Source organism: Vigna unguiculata, chromosome 7 (assembly GCF_037176805.1).
Source record: "Vigna unguiculata cultivar grain cowpea cultivar isolate G323 ecotype 2 chromosome 7, ASM3717680v1, whole genome shotgun sequence".
NCBI lineage: Eukaryota > Viridiplantae > Streptophyta > Magnoliopsida > Fabales > Fabaceae > Vigna > Vigna unguiculata.
Genome location: NC_140798.1, coordinates 7,274,790 through 7,290,660, shown reverse-complemented (window position 1 = coordinate 7,290,660; position 15,871 = coordinate 7,274,790). Strand labels below are relative to the sequence as shown.

At 30.8% G+C, this 15,871-nt stretch overlaps 1 protein-coding gene across 1 annotated transcript; it reads right to left on the bottom strand.

Annotated features, from left to right (window-relative positions):
* Positions 1–3,756: 3,756 nt before the first annotated feature.
* Positions 3,757–12,774, bottom strand: LOC114191840 (Thioredoxin family protein). The gene is made up of 12 exons (XM_028081262.2): positions 12,341–12,774; positions 10,732–10,796; positions 9,996–10,068; positions 9,768–9,786; positions 8,996–9,115; positions 8,361–8,430; positions 6,298–6,341; positions 6,168–6,209; positions 5,891–5,950; positions 5,690–5,757; positions 4,079–4,136; positions 3,757–3,986 (listed from the first exon to the last, which is right to left on the bottom strand). The coding sequence occupies exons 1-12, from the start codon at positions 12,610–12,612 to the stop codon at positions 3,894–3,896; spliced, it is 984 nt and encodes a 327-aa protein (XP_027937063.1). The 5' UTR covers positions 12,613–12,774; the 3' UTR covers positions 3,757–3,893.
* Between the last annotated feature and the right edge of the window lie 3,097 nt (positions 12,775–15,871).

Genomic DNA, 15,871 nt, shown 5'->3' with positions numbered 1-15,871 from the left:
AGGCGACTTTAAGGTTTAGCTTGGCGAATAAGTTCTCAAATAAAAAAATAATAATTGAAGAAGTTCGGGAAGAAATTAGTTGATAGTTTTTATAGTTTGAAGAGTAGTAAGAAAGATAAAATAGTCTAACTAAAGCTCATGTCTTTATCATTAGCAGTTTTTTTTTACCTATGTAATTAGTACCAAGTATTTAGAGGTTTTGTTAATGATTAATTTTGGTGAGAGAATTTAGTTGATATCTTTAGGGCTTTATATTCAAAAGATTGAACTTGAAACCTTGATTACGAGGATCGAATTTGGTATTATTCAAACCAAAGCTTGTTCCTCAGATAGGCACATTTTATTTTCTGAACAGCAGAGGCTCAGAATAGCTAACACCTAAAGAATGTAGCAGAAGGGCTACAAACATGTCTGCAAGCCATATTGTGAATAGCTACAGCTAAAGCATAACTAACAAGAATGACCATGAACACATCCTATAGAAAGGAAGTCTATAGTAGTCATAGAATCAAGTAAATTTTGATTCTCCTATAGGAGAGTATTTGTTTCTTTTTGTATAGATTTTAAATTTCAAATCGATTGATAATTGTAGTTTATTTCTCTTACCACTGGTTACCCAAGTTGGCTGGTTCTATTTTTCCAAAGTATAAAAGTTCCAGAGTATTTTATTATGGATTTATGAAAATGATAAAATGTTTTGGAATTTACCCAAGTTCAGTTTTAATGTTGTGAAGATACAAGTTAATTGGTTGGATCTCGGACATTCATTAAAACAATTCGAGTATTATTTGGACTTTTAATTATTCTTGGTTAAAATCCTGAGTATTTTTTCGAATGTATCTAGGCTAAAATCCTTAGTATTTTTTGGAAACAGCTATTCTTAGTTAAAACCTTGAGTATTACTTAGAATTATGTAACTTTTGACTAACTCATTGAGTATTGTTTCAAAAGCAACCACTATTAGATTAATTTGAAAAGATTATGAAAAAAGTGATTCAAAAGATCACTTGATTACTTCCTGAAAAGGAGGTTACATCTTACAATAAATATAATATTGGTTCATTCTTTTAGGTTGTTCTTGAACACAAACAATGTTCTTCCTCACAATTACAAAAGCTAAGGATAGCTTAAGATCTTGTGCACATTGTTGCAAGACTTTTGTCTATCTTTCTTCTTTAAAAATATCTTTATGTAAAGTTTGATAAGAAAAAAGTTGTTTCAAATTTATTGTAGTTGTTGTGAGCATGCTTCTTCTACTTCTTCTTGTACCTCAGCATGCTTGAAGTTGCGAGATGTATTAAGTGCTCTTGATTTAGCATTGAATACATGTGACTTCTTTGGAAACACTTCTACAACATGGCAATTCTTTTTAGATAGGTAGTTTCTCTCCACCTTTTGAGCAAAGCACATGCTTGACATAGTTGATTGGTTCTACAACATTGACATCTTGCGTTTCATATAAAAGTTATTTGTATAAAGTTGCTTTCAACACGTTTTTTAAGAGATTTTGATATTGACAAGATGTTGCAAGATCTTTTTGAAAGAATGAAGATGTGTAAATTCCTACAAGCATAAAATAAACATTTATTAGAGTTTGACATGTGCTATAAAATGCTTGAGGCCCGTGTCTATCAAAGGAATTATATTTATTACCTATTCAAGCAAAAACTTATTTGATTAAGTATACTCAATATGTTTATGCAGAACACTTGTGTTTGTTAGAAGAAGCACATTTTAAATAATGTTTGCATTTGTCCAACTAGATAGGATACTTTATGTTTGATATGATTTGATGCACAAAGACTTATATTTTACACGTAGTTATTTAAGCACACAATCAAAATCAAATGAAGGATTTGTTGAACTTGGATCTAACACCTCCACTTCTCCTCTTCATCTACTAGCAACTTCATCCTTCAGTTCAATTTAAGCCAACTCAAGTAAGTTTTCATAAGGAATCCTTTGAAAAAAAATTTAAAAGAGGATTTAACATAATCCAATTGTGGATGAATCAATATAAACCGTTATATTATTGTTGTTTGTTAGATGGTCCATATGTTTGTTAAAAAGAATCTCATTTGCTGTGTATCATCATTTGATATAAGATGCATAGATAGGATATAATAAAGGATCACAAAGGAACCTTGAGGACAAAATATATGTTTTTTTTTTTTTTTTAAACTTGTGTGACTTATAATGTGTTTGCACTCTTTTATGTTTTCTCTTGTCTCTTCATTTCACTGAAGGGGCTGTTCCACCTATGCTTTCACAACACCTAAGATGCCACCTTAGAAAAAGGTGAGTTCTTAAAAACATAGCTAACCAAATTACTTCCAATCAAGAATATAAAAAAAATAAATTTAAGAAAAACTTAATTAGAAACAAATAGCTTCATAAAGAAGAAAAATGATGACAATACTTCAAGGAATTCTATAGAAAGGACATGATAGAATTAAAAAGCAAATTTTAGAAATAAGTACCCAACATGAAATCCAGAAGAATGGTTCTAGATTTCATTTCCAAAAAAAAAAAAATGCAAGTTGAATAAAGGCCGAAATACAACACAAATGGAAAATTTAATTTAGAACTAAACAAATTTTTAAATTCTAAGTGTGAAGGTTTACATTAAATAACGTTGTTTTGTTTTTGTCGGTTGTTTGTTATCATATATATCACATATATGTCTCAGTTTTTTTCACTTAAATTCTTTCTTTGATTTGTTTTTATTTTGTTTGAGAATGTCTTGTTTTTCTTAAATGTAATTCAAAAGCAACTCAAATTGTTTTACTAATTCAATTCCTTATCAACAACACATATAGCTTTTAGTCTTCATGGATTTATACGGGCAAATAGAATTGAGTTGGAGGGGATGTGAAAAACGCGAGAGAAAAAAAAAATAGAACATATTTATTAAATGATAAATGCAAATGCTATATTTTAAATAAAAAATGTGAAAGTTACAAAATTATATTATAAAGAAAATTATGAAAGTTTGGTAGAACCACCATTCTTGACAGACTTTTTTTTTCTTTATAAAGAAAAAGATTTGTGATAAACATAGTTGATTATACTATGAAATGGTCATATTCATAAAGCCTATATATTGGCCAAAGATTTAAAGACCTTATGACAGAAAACCTATCGAAACTTAACTGTGAATTGTTCTATATAGAAAGTGTGGAACCGTTAAATTTTTAATTCTGTAAAGTTATCCACCTTATGAGAATTTTTATTATATTCTTTTTTGAAAGTTATCTTTATTAAACTTGATTATTGTGATTGAATCAAGAACATTAGCCGAAAAAAATACTAAAGATTAAGGGATAAGTACGAGAGTGAACTATTATAAAATAACATTATACTTTTTTACAACTCAACTTAAATAACATTATACTTTTTTAAATCTTCAGAGTATTTTTTCTTTTTCAAAATTAAATCAAAACTCCAATTTTGTTAAATTTTTTGCAGTTTTTCTTTGAAAACATTACTTTATTAACATTTTTACATCACATGTGCATCTTAAAGTTTTAAAACATTACGTTTATACCCCTAAGGAAGGTCACCATAATGGTAAACAAATAAATATAATTTGAAATGTCTCAAGAAGTCATTGTAATTTAAGTTTGCAGATCAACAATGATGAATGAAAAGAGTTCCAAATAATAATAAAAAAAAATGAAACAGACACGAACTTTGCAACCAGATTTTTAATCACCTTAAATCATTGCTGAGTATTAATTAAAGGACAAATTCATCTGTCTGAAATTTCTATATAGAGAAAATTTGATTTTACAGTGTTTGAACCAATAGCAATTACATTTACAAAAGGAAATGAAGGCACATATCATGAGTGTGAATTAACACCCTGATTCTCCCTCTAACATCACCTACACCTACTGAAGAGCATAGGTTGCTCTTAGATATTCGATGATTTCTGCACTTTCAAACATTTCTATCCCAGTGTTTGGATCTTCCAAAAAGGGTACCTGTATATCATCATTCACAAACCAAATAACATGTCATGAAGCAACTGTGATTTTGCATAAAGGTGACAAACTCAACCTCAAAATTCAAGTACCTGGAAATGTCCAGTTTTCTGATATAGTATATGTCTCTTTGGGCTACCCCTAGCACAACTGAAATGAAACATTAAAGTAACATCAAATACAAAAACATGAATATACACATACATATACGGACTATATATGCATAATATATGTGTGTGGGTACATAGTGTAAATGAAAATAGCATGTAAGCAACTATGCGTTATAAATCACCAAACCAAGGAGGTCTTATCAACAGTGGAGTGAATACATAGAAGAAGAAAACATTGAAGAAAAAATGTCTTCAAATGTGTATTGCATCACTCTTCATTTTGTATGATACTTCTGTATTAGTTAGAATGACAGAGTTAGGAAAACACTATTTTGAGAGAAGAACAAAGAAAAGTAAATGAATTGTCATTCGAGTCTCGGATCTATGCAAAGACTTCAGTTGTCTCAAAGCCTCATCTCTTTCCATTAGGTCCTGCACCACAACTTCCACTAGTGTTTCTCTGAGTATCAACATAGCTATTGAAGGAGGATGAAGACCATAAACCACCTCAAAAGCTGCCCAAACTTTTGGTTGCTCAACAAAAAAGACAGGATAGATAAGTTTCTAAGGTCCTATTAAGGAATTTGCTTTGTCCATTTGATTGTGGGTGATAGGCTATACTCATCCTTAACTTTGTGTTTTGTAACCTGAATAAATAAACTCATGAAGGTTGGGTTGTGATCAGTCATAATAAAACTAGGTATATTTCAACAATAGCCCAAGATAAGTGTGGGTGTTTTAGAAGGATGCAAACCTACCAACCACCACCAAGATATTATCAGAACCCTTAGATTTAGGTGGGCCCAAAAAGAAATCCATACACTTGAAACGATTATTATGAAAGAAAGAAAATTTTTATTCAATTAATTCATTTAAAAAAAAGTACATCAGACTATATCAAAAGAACTCTAACCATGTAGTAACAATTATAGAGAGATCTCTAGAATCTTCTAATAGCTTCTAGTAGTACACTATGTTTCCAACTAAAAACACTCACCCTCAAGCTAGTAAATGGATATCTATCATTCCTATCGAGCATATAGTTCCACCCGCTATCGGACTACTCATTAATGTCAAGTCCCACACACGTGATGTATATACCTCGGCGTGAGAGGGTGTGTTGGAAGTCTCAAATCAATTAGAGATAAGGCAGTTTCATAGTATATTAAAGGGTGCAAACCTAACCTTACAAGCCGATTTTGTGAGGTTAAATCAAGCTTAAAGTCCACACTTCTTAACACAAACTAAGCAACACAATCATAACTTGAGTTAGTCTACCAAACTAGGCACGGGGTGACTGCTTGAATGTAGTTGGTCATTTACTTAGCTCACACCAATCCTATGGCGAGTGTAGTTAGTTAATTCATGCATGATCCAAGGGAGAGATATTTATAAGCTATGATAAAAATTCTTCAATATTTCAAGAAGTGGGAAGACCTACGATCCAAGAATGATCCATAAGAAGATAAATGTAGCCGCATAACTGTAAAGGTCATGAAACTAAGTTCTCTATAATACAACCACCCCACAAAAAAATTAATTCTTATTGGCAATCATCTTGAACAGTTAGTTGCTCAGAAACATAACTTTTACCTGACAAGCAAGTGTGGCAGCTCCAATTCCACAAGTACTTCACGTACAATCTTGCAGAAAGGAGACACCTGAAAGAAACAAGTATTTCAAATTTAATACTTGGTAAATGGCTACATACATTATCACACATACTGATCTTTAATTTAGGGACAGAATTCCTAGAATTATTAATATTCATGGTTTGTATAATTGTAGACCAACCTCATATCCCCATAATTTAAGTGGCTTTGGAGGGGACTTTGCTGGAGTATAAGTTGTCCCCTGAACAAAATGGAAGAGTTGTAAATTATAATATGCTTTGCACAAATAAAAGTGAAATCGCAATGACAATTAACAAGATTCAGCCATATACACACCAACCAAGCATATGCTGAAAATTCCTTCCATTAACTTTGAAGAAAGGAATAATTTTCAATAAACTTTAGTTAAATATTAAATACCCTTGGTTAAGAAAAGGGGAGAAAATGTTAGACGATACCTTTCCAATACGACTAAGCATACCAAGACCAGCCGTTAGTGTCTGCAGAAAAAAAGATAGCCCTAGATATTAACATCAATAACGCTATTTAACTGCTGGTGAAGAACCATTGATGGTGTCAAGTTCTCACCGTTAAAAATCCAAGTGATAAAGATAAAGGAACGTTTCCATCACCTACATCACAGACAATAAAAGCAAAAATAGGATATTTATTAGTTGATTAAGTCACCAAAACTAAGTATTAACTAAACCATATATGAAAAATTAAGTCTAAAAGTGAAATGGAAGTACTTGCAAAATGTTGTAGTGCTTAAGTATATATATGCAATATGCGAAGATGGTTTTTGAGGCAGGTAATGCAACAAAACAATTTAATTTCTTTTACACCGACAATCAATCAGAAATCACATCGATATGATATGACTGTTAAAGTATTATTGTCTCTATGTGGCTTATCATTCCCCTTCTATATGTGGCCAAGGATTAGAGGTTTGTATGATGTATTGGAGAATAACTTTTGGACGCAGGGTAGGGAAGATAGTATTAACTTATGGAACGATCTTGGGTGTTCCTCTAGAAACATTTCTAATTTGGTCAAAATGCCACTTCAAGACAGAATTAAGCTAATCTCTCTGGTCAAAGGATGCTTGGAAAGGTTCTGAATGGAAGGATATTCCTTCTTTTTTTGGTTTATGCGATTTCTCTTCCCTGAAGATCAATGAGGAGAGGGATATACGGAACTGGAAACTGGAAAAATCAGGTGTTTTGGATCAAAAACTGCTAGGAAGTTTTTTTGGGTGCCTGCGGCAGGATCTGATTGAGGGGTCTGATTTGTCTGGTGTTATTCCTCCATCCAAATCCCTTGTGTTATGGAAACTTTTGCATTGTAGATTGCCAACAAATGATGCTGTCCAAAGAAGGGGGTCTCTCGTTGTTCCTTATGCGGGAAGAAAGAGGAGTCTCTTTTCAACTCCTATTTTATTGTGCTATGGCCACGAAGTTCTGGTTGTGGGTGAAACATAATGTTTAAGACTTTATGATTTCTTCTACTGATTTAATTATTGTTTTTCTCAAAAAACAATGCAGTCCTCTAATTAGGTTGATTCGTCAGGATGTGGTTATTGGGATTGTCAGGATGATCTGGCATATGAGAAACCATGCTATATTTTAGAATAGCATTGGTTTTCTGGGGGCTGTTCAAACCATTATTGATGTTGTGAGAAGATCTGCTCAAAACTCAAAGCTTTCTATGCACAACACGATCATTGATTTGCAAGTTTTGAAAGTTTTCGACACTACAACTAGGTTGGGCAAACCTACTGAGTACAAACAGGAGATATGGAAGTTGCCTCAGTTTTCCTAGATCATAAGTTAACACTGATGGAGCTGCTAGGGGAAGTCCAGGTTTATCTACTTGTGGAGGTATCTTTAGGGGAATTAGGGGGTAATACGTTAGGAGTTTCTTTGCATTTCTTGGAGTTCAGAATGCTCTTTTTACTGAGTTCATAGGAGCCTTCCATGCTGTCGAGTATGCTAGAAGAGCCAAATTTAGAAGACTCTGGTTGGAATGTGATTCAACTTTGGTTTGTAAAGCTTTCTCTCATCAAGAGGTTGTACCATGGTCTATTAGAGATCGATAGAGGAAATGCATTAAGTTTTGTAAAGATATTGATTTTAAGGTATCACATATTTTTTGAGAAGGAAATCATTGTGCCTGTAAGCTGGCAATTTTAGGCCTGTCTTCTAGAGAAGTGTTTAAATGGTATACAGTTATGCCAGTTTCTATAAGTTTGGACTTTTATCATAATAGGTTTCTTTTTCTTATGTATAGGGCTTCTTAGATAGTAAATAGCTTTATAGCTGGCCTGTTTTTTGTTCATGGGTTTTGGTTGGGTCCCCGCATGAGTTCTTTGTATCTTTCTTTTTGTTTTTAATGATATTTTCATGTGATGGCAAATGATAAATGTCTTTGGGGTGTCAGCTCAACTAAGATGTCATAGATCATAGTGATACCTAACATGAGTTTTATTAAAAGAAAAAAACCTTGCCTTCTTTTATGCTTGTAAATGATAAAATACACACTTTCAAATGGTAATTTTTCTCTCAGATATATGTAACTATATTTAATAGATTGAAAAGTATCAGGAAAAGAGACTCCACAGCATAAGCACATTACAGAATATTGAGACAAACCATATTTGTCAACCAAATACCGAATTATTGCATCTGATTCATACATTGAAACACCTGTGTTTGGGTCAACCTGAAACCAACAAAGATGATAAAGAAAAACATTATTTCTTAGTTCTCACTGAAAGAAACCATATAATCATCTTGAGGCAGGACAAGGTAAGTGATGTGAGATACAGACATAACTAGAAACAAAAGGATACAGTAATTCTAAGGATAAAATATGCTGCAGTTTAAATCATTGTTTAGATCGATACACATCACTGAATATGAACCGAATATAAAATGAAGTTTATCATAAGAAAATGAACTGAATAGTGTAGATACTCTGAACTCTATCAGATGTAACCGTTTGACTTTTCCGCCTTCTTCCTTTCAAGGAGTAACTGATACCGAAACCCCATTCTAGGTTATATTTTCTTTTAAAACTTAAATCTTCTGAGCCAATTTTCAAGAGGGTTGATGATGTAAAATGCCACAAGAACTTGTGAACATTTCTACAGGATATATTTTCCATTATTTCATCAAAGCAGTTCAGGTTAGTGCACTTCAATTTCCTCCTTTTTAGTATAGCCAGAAATCAACAAAAAATACTAATTTTTTGTTGTTTGATTCAAATTCAAAGGAATCAATCTCACCATGTAGGGGAACTGCTGTTTACCACCCATCTGAAGAACCTTTGGACGGAAATTTGGACCATTTCTTGGACAAGGATAGAAAACAACATCAAGGTCCAAAATACCAACAATTTCTCTAACCTGCATGCAGTCATATATTAGCCCACAACAACAAAGAAGTCTTGCTAATATAACTGTTGAACCACAGGAAAAAGATATTGAATTGAAACCATGTGAATTTAAGATAGCATCGATTCTTTATTTATATTTGTGAAAATGCAATCAATACAGTAGATAGAGGAGATTTGATATCCTCTTATAACAAAGATATGATACGAAAATAAATAAAAGCATTCCAAATAATAACAAATACATAATCTAGACATTCCAAATTATAAAAGATTTTCTTCTTATTTCTATAATTATAAGAGCAATACCAAAAGAAAACTACACTAACAATTAGTAAGATTTTGAAGTTTCAACTCTGTTATTATGCCTAATTTTCTTCCCAATAGATAAAAGGATAGAAATAAATTCTGATAGAGAAGAGCAGGATTAGAGTTTATCCTAAGAGATCACTAAACTCAGTGCTAATCTCCATACTCAAATTCAAGAATCAAACGATATGCACAATGATCATTCAAGACTTCAATGATAGTATGAGGTGATGACCAAATCATGGTAACTAACACTTCACACAATAACTGAAAAACAAAATTATTTAAAGAGAAAAAATATTCTCATGAAAAAAACTCAAAAAAGAAGTTTATTTGAATCCTAGAAGTACTCATACCTTTCGGCAAAAGGGACAGCTGCGCATGACCCAAGATGGCACATAATCAAAGAACAAAACAGCACTTGGAATTAGTGAATTCTGTAGTGCAGCAAGTAAAAAGCCAAAAGACTAATGTAAAGGTACAAAGGCAAAACAAAAAAAAAAAACAGTTATCTAAATTTACTTCGGGAAAAGATAAAGATAAGGAAGTATTTAATCCATGCATGACTGCAAAGAGTAAAGTACCTCTCAAATTCATATATCTCAATATACTTCTCTGGGCGGGGACCTAATTTTGATGTTTCTTTAATCGTAATTCCTGAAATCATACTACTCATGTTAACATGAAAAATAAGGAATAAGACTGGGGAAGAACGGGTTAAAATTCTGGAATTGTCGAGCATAAAGATGCTGCTATGAGATATGAATCCGACACAATAAAAGTGTAAAGATACTACCAATAATAATAACCTTATCCCATCAAGTGAGATCAAAGACATGGATCATTGAAGCACATTGAAATGGTAAACATAGAATTTCAGGCATATCATTTACCTTTAATAATTTTTTCCTGTGCCCTAAGTCTCATTTTACCCCTTTTCATAGGTCTAAAAGCCATGTGACATACTCTCCTCACCAGGTTAAAATGCCCTCTACTCATTTTAAAAGTGCAAAGATACTATCAGATAATATTTTAAGAGGTATGTAATATTTTAGCTATCAGATAATATTTCTTTACCAGTAAGATGGTTACAGAGATCTTTCTTAGATTTTTTCACACACAAACAAGTATTCATAGCAAAGTTTTGAGGGAAAACTAGCCAAATTTTTGTATTCTATAGATCTTTTCACATATAGACATGCATAGGTAACCCTTGTTTTGTTTTGTTTTCTTAATATGTCTCAGTTGCAAGTCAGCCACATAATTATTAACTCTGGTATGCAAAATAATGAGCAGTAAACATAGAGAATGAGATGTTACCATTGAGATCCAAAGCATATTGGTCTGGAGGAATTTCATCCTTAGAAACAACTGAAAAAGAATACCTGTCAAACAAAAGCATAAAGTTAAAATTTCAGCCAGTATCTTTACAATCCTTCTAGAACATCCAAAATGACCTCCACAAAATCTGCAGTCTGCCTGTAAATATGTTGGATATGTTTTCAGATAGTGCTTCCCCTTACATATACAACTATACACTGAATCTAATATATAAATCATCCATGCATTCAGTAGGATCATTTTACAATCAAAAGGAAGGAAAACTCCACAATGGAAACAAGACATCTTAATTATGGCTTTCTACTTATTTGAACAAAAATAATCTTTACTCCATGGCCCCACACATACACAATAGATTACAAAAAATATTTAATTATTCGCTCGGTCCCTATACTATACCTATACAAATTTTAATCTTAAGTGCCTACCCTTGAAACTATTAGTTTTACACCATGCGTATTAAAAACAAAAATGTCTGCCCTTTTTAATCTGTTTCAGTCTTTGCTGTCAAAAGTTATTTAGACTAAACCAAATTATAAAGTTTAAGTCCAAGGACTAAAACAAGTTAAAAGTGCATGGGTAGTTTTAGTCCCTATAACTACCCATACACATATTAAGTTTATGTCTAAGGACTACAACAGGTTAAAAGTGTATGGGTAGGGTAGGGACTAAAACTTAGATACTATACGGGTATAACAACCAATTGAATAAAAACCTTAAAAAAAATCGTGCCTTTGTAATACAATACTTTGAAATGACTGATCTAGCTTAAGGTTCAGCTCCTAATTAAGTTCCATACTTTAACTATAGATGACTTTATGCACCAATATCATGACAGGTTTCTAGACATAAAATCTTTCAAGGGAAGTCAATTCCCGGAAGTCTTTCACGGTATCACGATTCTTCTTTCACCATATAAATATAACGATCCTTCTATCAGAAGAGCCATAACACAACACCATCCAGGTCAGATCCTTCTAACAGTTCTCAAATCTTTCTTACTGAAACAGCAGCTATTGTCTATGCAGTCATTTAGCCGACTTTTTCTCTATATTGAACAATGTTAAAAACATCACACAAGCACACAACTAACTCAAGCCATTGATTTTATTTTACAACCACTCTTCCTATGTAGTTATTTTACTTCAACGCTATATATCAAAATCTCTGACCATAAACCAGATACGGACTAGGAAGTGAAACCCGTAAGCATGAATTAGAAAAATATTTTTTGAAAAAGAAAATCAACTTTGAATTTCCAGCGTCACAACCCAAAAGACTAAGGACTTGTTTGAATCACTTCTTAAGTTTTTGTTTTAAAACATGTTTCCCAAAACAAGTGTTTTAAAAACCAAAACACAGAATCAGTTGGGGATGTGTTTTCATTCCCTTCTTGAAGTTGAAAAAAGAAAACGGCTCATGGGGGCAAACACTTTCAAATGTTCCGAGGCAGTAAGCAAACAGACTTTAGATAACAGAAAACCCGCAATCAAACATGGCCTTAGAATCAAGGTGAGTGCAAAAGAGAAAACAGAAAAGTGAGTGCAAAAGAGAGACAAACATGAAGAAAAGGCGTACTATGGTTTACCCAGAAACGAAAATTCCAGTGGCAAAGCGAAAGAGCAAAGGAAGCGCCGCTCCAAGCACTTCACCGATCTTGTCAGGTCTGATGGCAAAGCGTTTAGGCTCTGGGGGCTTGAAGTTGGGGGGAGGAGCAATAGTCACCGACGAGGAAGTGGAAGAAGAGGTTTCAGACATGACACGTATGCAAAAGCTTCTACTTGGTGCTCTCCTTTTGGGGAAGCAAATATACCCAGAAACTGGGAATTGGGAGAGACTCAAAGCTGAAGCCATAGCCATGAGTTTGGAAAAGGTACACTTCACACAAGTTCCTCCAAAAAAAAAAAAAACAACCTTGTTATGGTTTTTTTTGTGAGTTTGTGTGTGTGTTGGGTAAATATGGTGGTATTTGATTGGCCAATGATACTTCACAATTGATACTGAAGCAGAGTTGGCAGATTCAGAAGCACCAGAGGCAAAATATCTATAGTGGATTGTCCATACAAGTACATACTAGGATTTTATTTTATTTTTTCTATTTTTTGGTCCACTGTGGTAGCATCGTGTGGCCAACGTGTTCGACGATATTTCACTCTCACTTTTTTCTCTATGGTAAATGGATTTTTCAGTAATAATAAAATTAAGCTGAAGATTTATGTCACTTATGCCAAAAAAAAAAATTGTCATAGTAAAGTGGTGATTGATTTTCGCATGATTCACAAGAAATTAAATTATTAATTTTGGATTCGATATGGTTTTGGGCAGGTTTATAACCGGGCAAAAATTATATAGTAGGCCGGTGGGTTCTCAACGGTTGGATCAAAATATGTCACTGTTTCTTTCTTTTTATTTGGCTTTATTTAAATTTAGGACGGCAATTTCCCTTTTGCATATGAAAATATTTTTCAATTTACCTTATTTTAGCATTTGTGATTCCTATGTGTAAGAACTTTATGCTTTTCTTATTTTCTCACAAGTGGTTTTACTGCAACTTACTAGTTTTGTAAGGAATTAGTTAAAAGATTAAGGTTTTGTAAAGTTTAAAGGCGTGGGTTTACTAAATGAAAGTTTTGTTTTTTTTAATATTTAATGCTAGTTCTACTTTTATATTTCCTTTCCCATTATATAATTCAGATTTTTTTTAGGTTAAGTAATCCAAAAAGTATTAAAAAAACAGTATTAAAAAGCTCTTAAATAAAAGTCAATTCCAATGACTAAAATATCTTTAGAGACAAATTTAAAGATAAAATTTCTAATTAAAAACCATTTAGAAATTAATATCCTGATAGTATTAATGATCAATTTAGAAACTAATTTATAAATAAAACTATTTTAGTTAAAAATTTAGAAATCAATTATAATTTTTAAAATTATTTTAATTATCAATAACTTTTAGTTTATAAATTGATATGTAAATTGGTTACAATAATGACTAATTATCTTTTATCATTATAATTTATCATTATTTAATAATTTTCTTGTAATAAAAACGTGAAAAATAGTGTTATGAATTACATTATCTGAAATATAATTGTAAATCTATTTTTGTAAATAACGTATTATATTAGCTACTTCTAACTTGTTTGAAAGATGAGTTTGCATTAAGTATATGTAAAGTTTTTTTTTTCTTTAACATTATTTTTCTAAGTTATCTAGATTGTTGAGAAATTATGGTTAATACCTTAGTTTTTGCAAAAGTCTTGAAAGCTTTCAAGATCTCTTTGAAGATTCACCATATGGACTATTGCCTTTAAGGGAGATAGAACGTTAACCAAAATTGATTATAGGCTACACAAAATAGGTCAACCTATAAGACCAACCTAGAAGAGTCCATGGAGATTTAAGCTCAAGTGGAGGCACACGCAGAAAAAGGATGAGATAAATGCTTGTGATACTTGTCTCTAAAGAAGATGGCAAATGATAAATGTGTATAGATTGTGGAGTAATACACAATAGAACCATCACTTATAGGCAACATTTCCTATATTATATTACATGATAAATAAATTCCATCGATCTAATCTTTTTTTTCAAAAATTTATTTAAACAACGGTTAAAACTATATAAGAATCAAGAAAGGTGACGAATGGAAAATAACATTAAAAACAAAACAATGCTTATATGAATGGATGTTTATGTCTTTTGGTCTCACAAATAAGCCTAGTACATTTATAAGATTAATGAATCATGTGCTAAGGTTTGTTGTAGTCGGTGGCGGATCTTGACCATAAATTTTGGAGGGACCAATATACTCAAAATTTCTATATGTTCCAAAGAGTTAATATGAACTCCTCACTTCTACCTATAATTCTTTGAATCTTGAAAAGGTCTCTCTAATTCAATAATTGGATCATTCGTATCATGTTTCAAAATATGTGAAGAAATATAATCTATCTTCTTTTCATCTTCACATGCTCCTTTTATCATTTTTAATAAATGAATCTATTCTTTATCTATATATCTATTTAAAAACAATTTAAGAATAAAAAATAATTTATCAAAATCTAATAAAAAAATTGAGAGACATAATTATTCAAAAACAAAATCTATGATAATCAAGTTACAATTAAAGAACAATTATGAAAAAACATATAGTACATAATTTTTCCTGCTATATTCATAAAATAATAACACTCATAAGATGAAAAATATTATTTATTAAACTAATATTTCACTAATTAGTGAGACAAAGGAAAGTTACACCTATCTTCAATAATGAAATATAATATATGAGAAATAAGAATAAAAAAAATAAATTTGTGTCTAACATATTATTTTTTTTTCAAAAACAACAGAAAACACGTGAGAGTGAGAATATGTAAAAAACTCAAAAGATAATGAAAAAGAACATAAAAATATCTCAACAAATTTGTTTATTATACTTTATAAAGAAAATAAAAAAACTACCTAATTTAATTTTCACTAATATAATATATTACATACAATTTTAAAATTTTAAAAAAAATTATTGGCACATTAAGTGTATTAGTGTATTATATATATATATATATATATATATATATATATATATATATATATATATATATATATATATATATATATATATATATATATATATATATATATATATACTACAAGAAATGTAATTTTTTTGACAAACAAATAATGTTGAGGATAAATTTTATCATTATTAATATTGTGATAGTATTATTTATAACAGTTACAAGATGAAAAAACTGTCACATTAAGTTTATTACAAAAATAAATATATCTTACTAATTTGTAAATTAATAATAATTATTTATTAAAATGTTAAAATCGTTGTTTGAATAATTTATATAATAAATTTATTTTATATTTAATAAAAAATTATATATATGTATAAGAAATTAGATGTGAAAGTTTTTTTAGTTATTATTTTATTTAATGAAAATGCAACTAATAACGATAAATAAAATATTCTCACCGTTTACTTATTAATTGTGACTAATTTTATATTTATCACAAATACTTTTCACAATAGTGATAAAATAAAAAAAAATTCACAATAATTATATTTCAAAAAAAATAAAAAATACATATGTTAAAAAAATATTAC